The 7,994-nt window shown below is 52.9% G+C and overlaps 1 protein-coding gene across 2 annotated transcripts; it reads right to left on the minus strand.

Moving 5' to 3' along the window:
• Positions 1-199: 199 nt before the first annotated feature.
• On the minus strand, positions 200-4,588 carry POLR2J (RNA polymerase II subunit J). 2 transcript variants are annotated; one of them, XM_005892814.3, is made up of 4 exons: positions 4,453-4,588; positions 3,080-3,169; positions 1,106-1,280; positions 200-391 (listed from the first exon to the last, which is right to left on the minus strand). In XM_005892814.3, exons 1-4 carry the CDS (start codon positions 4,503-4,505, stop codon positions 356-358), a joined length of 354 nt encoding a protein of 117 aa, XP_005892876.1. In that variant the 5' UTR covers positions 4,506-4,588; the 3' UTR covers positions 200-355. The 2 variants fall into 2 exon arrangements, with proteins under 2 accessions (XP_005892876.1, XP_014332819.1); XM_014477333.2 differs by having other exon boundaries at positions 1,101-1,280.
• Positions 4,589-7,994: the final 3,406 nt, after the last annotated feature.

Below are 7,994 nucleotides of genomic sequence, written 5' to 3' on the forward strand. Positions count from 1 at the left end.
GATAGCGCCTGGCAGCCCCAGGTTCCCAGGGTTTGTTAGAATGAGTTAGCTCCTGCCACCTTCTCAAGACAGAGATCGGGTCTGTGGGCCGGTCCACTCTGAAACAAGGCCCCTAAATGGTGTCGGAACAGGTCCTCTACCTCCACTGAACTGACGGTCCTTTTGCCTTGAGGTCATCTCTGCTCAGCCCACAGCTGGGTCATTTCTGGTCACGCTTTATTAGGAAAATAAAACCAACTCTCTATGTACAGGACACATCGGTGTCTGGGGGGTGGGAGCTCACTGGACTCTACAAGGAGGCCCATGGCTGGAGGAAGTGCTCTCGTCCACCTGGAGAAGGGCCCGGAGCAGCCAGCTACTCGATGCCTTCCTGCTTGTCTTTGATGGCCACCTGTCGGGAGCGAGGATGTTGGAGACTCAGCCCCAGCCTCCCTGACCAAGGGCCACCAGGAAACCGCCACTGTGCCCCTCCCCAGAGTGCAGCCATGAGCTAACAGAAGCAGCAAGCTGGGGCCCCAAACATTCTGGGTGCTGGGCAGGTGCCCCAGGGACCCTGGAGCCAGCCCACCCACGCCATCATTCCCCCACAGCCCAGGTCCTGTTGCCCGGGGCAGGAGGGAGTCGGGGGGCAGAGGTGCTTCCTGGTGGCTCCGGAAGCCGTGGCTCTTTCTCACTCTCAATTATGCCTAGACTTTGAAGACCCCTGAGTAAACAAGTGTGGCCACACCCACTGAGGCTTCTTGATGATGGAACCCCCAGGGTACAGTGAGCTGCACCCTGGACAGACGGACCACAGGGGCTGGCACCACCAGGAAGAGGTTTGGAGGGCCAGCCCAGGCCACGGGCCCCTCACTCCCACGAGAAGACCCAGGGCACCAGGGGAGGTCCCACCCCCGGATGCAGAGCGCAGGTTCCAGGCCTCAGCTCCGTAACCCCTCAGTCCACGCTTGCTGGATGCTGTGGCGGACGTCCCTGCTTGGTCATCACTCCCTTCCCCGCTCCCCCAATAAATCAGAGGCAATCCCCCGGGGGCCATCCTGGGTGAGGGCATACAGGCTGGTGTCTGCGGGGACCGCCCCCCATCCCCCCTACAGCAGCACCTCACCCGGAAGCGCTCTTCCAGCAGGGACAGCTCGCTGATAAGGTCGGTGATGGCGTTGGTGAAGGCCTCCTGGGGGCTGTAGTCCGGCGTGGTCTGCACCCGGATGATGATCTTGTGCTCCAAGGGGTGCGGGACTTTGTAGCCAGCAAACAGCACCTGTGGGTCCTTTAGGAGCTGCCTGAGACATGGACGGGCATGGTGAGGGAGGCAGGTGCTGAGCAGAGTGCACTTAGGGCTCTGGCCCCTTTGTGGCCTTCTAACCAAAGGTCTCCCTGTTGGCTTGTGGCCTGAAAGCACACGCAGCTACTCCTGACCTTTAAGAGTTTGTGTTGCGGTCACACACCCCCACCTCAGCCCCCACAAAAATCTTGAGTTAAACAGACACCTGAAGACGACAGAGCCGGTGGGGACTCCTCCCATACACACACCTACAGGCACGAGGGTCAATGACCCTTCCTAGGGAACAGGGTTTCCTGCCAGCTCTGCCCTCAGGGATGTCAGGGAGCCTGCAAAAGCCCCAAAGAAACCTCCCAAAGCAGGAAAAATCCAGCCAGCGTCCAGTCAACAAACAAAAAAAAAGCCCCATTCCCAGCCCCCAAAGAGCATCTGGCAGAGTAAATAAAGGCAGCAGGTAGAGAAGGCCCTAGGCTCTGAGCACTTAATGAAACAGAAATGGAAACCCTCTGGGCAACACGGGCTGGCAGCTGCCGTCCGCACACACGGGGTCCCGCTCCATGAGGTTGTGAAGCCTGTGCCCTGAGCACCGGGAGGCTTCCTCCTGTCAAGTGTGAGGACTCCCCTGGTGGCTCAGCAGTAAAGAATCTGCCTGCCAACGCCAAAGACAAGGATTCGATCCCTGGATCAGGAAGACAACACATGCAACTTAGCAGGTAACTAAGCCCGTGCACCACAACTACGGAGCCAGTCAGAGCCCGGAGCCGCAACGACCGAGCCCACGTGCCGCAGCCACTGAAGCCCGGGCTGCCTGTGCTCTGCAACAAGAGAAGCCAGTGCAACGAGAAGCCCTCACACCGCAACTGGAGAGTAGCCTGCGCAGCAATGAAGACCCAGCACAGCCAAAAGTAAATAAAATGCTTGATAAAAAGTGTGCACACCGAGGGAGGGGGGGCCTGGCATAGGAGGGCACACTGGGCTCACACGGGCGGGGGGGCTGCAGCAGGACCCCAGAGACAGCCTGGGTGCACCCCTGGTGTGGTGCTGGGCGGGAGTCATCCAGACAGAAGGTGGGCAACCCCGCCCCCTAACTCACACCAGGAGATAAACAGGCTCCTGCCTGCGGCCTCAAACGTGCACACCTGGGAAAGGTGTGGCTTCACTGACAGCGTTTTCCAGCAGCAAGAGGACAAGTTCCTGGGCCAGAGTGGCAATCCCACCGCTGGCCACCTACTGGGCCAGGACTTACTGGTGCAAATACCAGGCGTCAGGTAACCACCAGGACACCGGATGACCAGAGTCCCTCTCCCACCTGCTTTCCTTATTCTACTGTCAATCTCTTGGCACGTGTATCTTGGAATGCCAGGTGTGACTGACGTCACTATTTGCGACAGGGCGGCCAACCCTGACGGCGTCTCATGAGCACAGAGCCTCAAATGCGCCTCCTTTTCTGTGGCTCACTGTGCATTTACTTTCTTTAGTCGGATAACTGAGCCAACACAGAGAAATGGCTGCAAGACCAGATATGGGGTCACCGTCATTTGGAAGAAAAGGAACTGGGATCTGTGAATTCCCACAGCCAGCTCCCAGGACTTTCTGGAGCTCAGAGAGCCTCGAGAATGTCTTCTGGAACTTATGCTTGGCCTCTCAAAAAGCCCATCAAACATAACTCCCAGAACTTCACTGGTCATCCCATGGCTGAGACTCCATGCTCCCAATGTAGGGAGTGCAAGACCCGGTGCAGCCAAGTAAATAAATATTTTAAAAAACACAATCCCCAAAAGCCATTGACTCGGAACTTACGATTTAATGATGTTTCCTAGCGTGTGGTCCTCCTTGTTGATGGTGAACAAACAGGCATTGGGTACTTTGGTGTCCTTGTTAATGGTGATCCTAGGAAGAGGCAGAGGCAACAGATTGGGGGCGGGGGGTTTCCTCCCTGGAGTCTAAACCCCGTCCTCCAAGGCAAGCTTAGGCCCTACCTCCTCCTGAGAGCCCTTGCCCATCTCTTCATTCCATACAAACCTCTCTGACTCAGAGAAGCCCAAACCCAGCCACACCTGGAACCGTGGGACGCTCACCTACTCTGAATTATCTCTTCTTCTCAGAGCAGAGCTTCTCAACTTTGGCACCACTGATATTTTAGGCCAGAAAATTTTTTGTAGGGGGATGTCTGGTACACTGTAGGGTATTAGCAGTAGCCCTGGCCTTTACCCACTAGAGACCAGAAAAGTTTGCAGACATTGCCAAAGTCCCCTGGCGGGACAAAGTGGCCCCCCAGGTTGAGAACCACTGCTCTCAGGGGAGACTGAAGTGGCTGGCAAGGGGCTATGGGCTAGACTGCAGAGACTTGCAGTTAAGACCAGGCAGTTAAGAGAAAGAAAAGCCAGAATTTAAGATGGTCTTCTGGAGGGACTTTCCTGGCAGTCCAGTGGTCAAGAGACCCCGCTTCCACTGCAGGGGATGCGGGTTCCATCCCTGGTCGGGAAAGATTCCCCATGCCACCGCAGCGTGGAGAAAAAACAAAACAAAGCAAAAAAAGGGTTTTCTTTGTGCTGAATCCTAGACTAAGCACTTCATATAAATTACCTAATTTAACCTCCCCTAAGAGAAAATCCTGTGATTTAATACACTAATAAGCCCATTTCTTAGATGAGGAAAGTGGTTCTCAGGCAGATTAAGTCACTTGCCCAAAGACAGAGAGTTGTTAAGTGGGGGATCCCCAGGCAGGCTATGTGAGCACTGGACTGCACTTTCCTTCACCAGCAGACAATGGGGAATCACTGGAGATTTTACACCGGCGAATGAAGATCCGGTGTGAGTCTGACAGCCATCAGACTGTCCTCTGTATGCAGCAAAGAGGATAACGGTGCCGGGTGGAAAGACTTTGGAGCCAGAAACCCTGGGTTCGAATACAGATCGGCTAATTTCTGTGCGCCTGGGGGAGTTACTTAACCTTTCTGAGCCTTGGTTTCCTCGTCTACAAAATGGGGCGGCTCACCACCGCCCAGGACTGTGTTAAGTTTGGCAGACACGGGTGTGGAGCATTCGGCGAGTAGACGCTCGAGCAAAAGTTGCTTCTGTCTCCCGGCAGAAAAGCCCCAGAATCTGAGGGCGCAGACGGTCGAGGGCCCGCGACCCTCCCCCCGTCCCTGACCCAGGCTGGTTCCACTTACTTCTTCTCGCCCTCGAAGAGCAAGAACGACTCGAAAGCGGGAGGGGCGTTCATCCTAGCGTCGCGGCCACCTCCTAAACCCCTGCAGCAGCCACCACCGCCTGCAGAGCCCTACCAAACGACCACTTCCGGGTTAGCGGCTGCTTCCGGATTATGCCGGCAGTGCCAAACCCGTGTGAGGATCGGCCCTTTGCCCCCTATCGGTCTGGAGGATCCTGCGCAGGGTGAGAAGCCGCCAGGGGTGCTGGTGGCTCTGCGCATGCGTGAGTTTAGAAGCTCCTCTCCGCTCACCTGCGGGCCCTGGCGCGCCTTGGCGCTCGGTGGGAACGCTGAGGGGTGCTCTTTCAGTTCTCAGACATCCTGTCTAAGCCAAGCGGGAAGCCAGCGGTGTATTTCCCTCTGCTCTCTTTGTCCCTTTATCCCTCTTTGGAAATGTGTCCTTGGAGTACACAGCAACAGGCTCTTGAATGGAGAAGGAAGCCTTGTGGTAGTGGGCAGGTGTGACCCAAAGGGATGGAAGAAACCTCCCCTGGGCTAGACTGTTGTATATGAAAAAAATCCCGGTGCCCACGCGAAGGGCTACAAGACCCCTGGCCGGTTGTCAACTGACTTTCCAGGTGGGCTTGTAGCCTAGTGAGTTTCTTGTTAGGGCAGGGAGGGCTAGGGAGGAAGCAGGTGTAAACAGGTGGGGACAAAAAAAAATGTCTGCCATTTCAGTAAACAAAGAATGGTTGCCCACTATCTAGTTACCAGCCCCTGACAGTGCTCCCTGAGGGGAGTTCAGGATGGAGAAAAACAGGATGCTGGCCGTAGAGAGTTCGGATGCATATCTAGAAATCATTTCAGTGAGCCCACATTCTTGCATTTTCCCAAGAACAGCACTGAAATCCTTGAGTGTCTGTCTTTTGTGATTCAGTTCAGTTCAGTCGTTCAGTCATGTCATGTCCGACTCTCTGTGACCCCATGAATCGTAGCACACCAGGCCTCCCTGTCCATCACCATCTCCTGGAGTTCACTCAAACTCATGTCCATAGAGTCGGTGATGCCATCCAGCCATCTCATCCTCTGTCATCCCCTTCTCCTCCTGCCCCCAATCCCTCCCAGCATCACGGTCTTTTCCAATGAGTCAACTCTTCGCATGAGGTGGCCAAAGTACTGGAGTTTCAGCTGTACCATCATTCCTTCCAAAGAACACCCAGGGCTGATCTCCTTCAGAATGGACTGGTTGGATCTCCTTGCAGTCCAACGGACTCTCAAGTCTTCTCCAACACTACAGTTCAAAAGCATCAATTCTTTGGCGCTCAGCTTTCTTCACAGTCCAACTCTCACATCCATACATGACCACTGGAAAAACCATAGCCTTGACTAGACGGACCTTTGTTGGCAAAGTAATGTCTCTGCTTTTGAATATGCTATCTAGGTTGGTCATAACTTTTCTTCCAAGGAGTAAGTATCTTTTAATTTCATGGCTGCAATCACCATCTGCAGTGATTTTGGAGCCAAAAAAAATAAAGTCTGACACTGTTTCCACTGCTTCCCCATCTATTTCCCATGAAGTGATGAGACCAGATACCATGATCTTCGTTTTCTGAATGTTGAGCTTTAAGCCAACTTTTTCACTCTCCTCTTTCACTTTCATCAAGAGGCTTTTTAGTTCCTCTTCACTTTCTGCCATAAGGGTGATGTCATCTGCATATCTGAGGTTATTGATATTTCTTTCAGCAATCAAAGGAGCGATCTTTTGATACTTGACTACATGTGTTGTGTTTTTCAGCAAAAAAAAACAAAAACAAAACAAGAAAGCTCCTATATATCCTGGCTCCTATCTTACCTCTTTGGAACAGTTCCTCACAGTGATCTGAAAGGCTGTCTCCCAGGCTACTGTCCTCAGTAGGATCCCCAATAAATAGAACTCACTCGGGAATTCCATGGCTATCCAGTGGTCAGGACTCAGCACTGTCATGCTGAGGGCCAATTCAATCCCCAGTTGGGGAACTAGGATCCTACAAGCCACGTGGGGCAGAAAAAAAAAAACCACATAACTTCCAACTTCTGGGTTGTGTATTTTTGTTTTGAGTCAACATAGCTGTGAGAGGAACTCAAAAGGATAAGGGTGTGAGTCGGTTCTGGTTGGTTGATATTTGCAGACTACAGCTTAGAATAAAAGTCCTACCTGAGCAGTCAAAGCAACAGGGGCCAGGGTCTCAGATTGGCTACTGGAGCTGTAACAGCTCCCTAGATACTTCTTCAGGTCTGGACCACAGCTGTGGAGCCCCCAAGGAAATCTGGAGCTTCCCTCACCACTTCCTGGGAAGGACTATTTCCTACTTGAGCTTGAGACCTGTGGTGTGAAAATGTCATATGCTGGAGGCCCACACCAACCTGACTCTCTGGGCCAAGAGTCTTTTAGTTTGTGACTGTTTTTTAAGTCGACAGTTTTACTGGAATACACCATCCCCACTGGTTTCCTCATTGCCTGTGGCTGCTTTTGTGCTGCAAGAATAATTGTGACCAAAACCTGCATGCCTGGGCCTTTGGAGGAAAAATCTGGCAATCCCTAATCTTGGGGAATGAACCCGTGTTTGACTTTGATATTTATTATTCAGTTAGAGCCCAGACACTGAAGTTACTTATTAACTTGCAGGTTTCCATCCCATACAGAACAAAACTTCATCCACCAGTTTTGTATCTAATATCACCATCTTATTCTAACATTTCCCAGCTTCTCAAAATAGTCTGTGAACCAGCTTTGCTCAACACTCGTTTCCTCCTTGAAGTGTAATAAATCTTTGTTACATGTTCATGCTATATTTGTCTGAGTCATTTTTTAACATATTTGAAAATTATATTTTAACAGGAGTTTCCCAAGAGGAGGTCGGTGGGAATTTGCCCAGATTTCCTATGGGATCGGCCCAGAGGATGAAGAAATGCACATACCACATGAGCTAGGCCCACTCAGGGCTTCCCAGGGTGTCTGCTTTGTACTGAATGCCAGCCCCAGGGCTGCAGGCCTCTGTCTGAGGGCCCAATCAGACTCTCAAGACATCTGGGGGGCGGGTGAATAACAGGCCTGGCGATCCCAGGGAGTGGTACAGAATCCCTGGGCAGGTGAGAGGGTGACCTGCAGGACCGCCTGGACTTGAGGGAAGGAGAGTCTCTTCTCTCCTTTTTCCAGGGGGCTTCCAAAAAGAACGTAGCATCCTGAGCTGTAGGGAGCTCTGCTCCGATTCTGAGAGGAGAACCTAGACCAGTGAGTACTCATGGGAGAGGTGGCTACAGTGACTACTCCCCCACCAGATTCATTGGGAGGAGAGGGTGGCAGTGACCACGCCCACATCAGATCCATTGGAGGAGAGGGTGGCAGTGACCACGCCCACATCAGATCCACTGGAGGAGAGGGTGGCCAGTGTTGCCAGTGGGTGGCTGGCTGTGTGTGTATGCAGTTAAAATCTGCAGTTCTGGGACTTCCCTGGTGGTGCCGTGGTTAAGACTCCGAGTTTCCGTGGTTAAGACTCCGAGTTTCCAGTGCAGGGGATGTGGGTT

This window comes from Bos mutus, chromosome 25, assembly GCF_027580195.1.
Source record: "Bos mutus isolate GX-2022 chromosome 25, NWIPB_WYAK_1.1, whole genome shotgun sequence".
In the NCBI taxonomy this organism is placed as follows: domain Eukaryota; kingdom Metazoa; phylum Chordata; class Mammalia; order Artiodactyla; family Bovidae; genus Bos; species Bos mutus.

Excerpts from the sequence above, each read along its gene's own strand:
- POLR2J (XM_014477333.2), bottom strand. The coding sequence starts at position 4,505 with ATGAACGCCCCTCCCGCTTTCGAGTCGTTCTTGCTCTTCGAGGGCGAG. Across the intron at positions 3,170-4,452 it reads CTCTTCGAGGGCGAGAAGAA|GATCACCATTAACAAGGACA; the intron begins GTAAGTGGAACC and ends GCCTCTTCCTAG. Across the intron at positions 392-1,100 it reads GAAGAGCGCTTCCGGGTGAG|GTGGCCATCAAAGACAAGCA; the intron begins GTGCTGCTGTAG and ends CGCTCCCGACAG.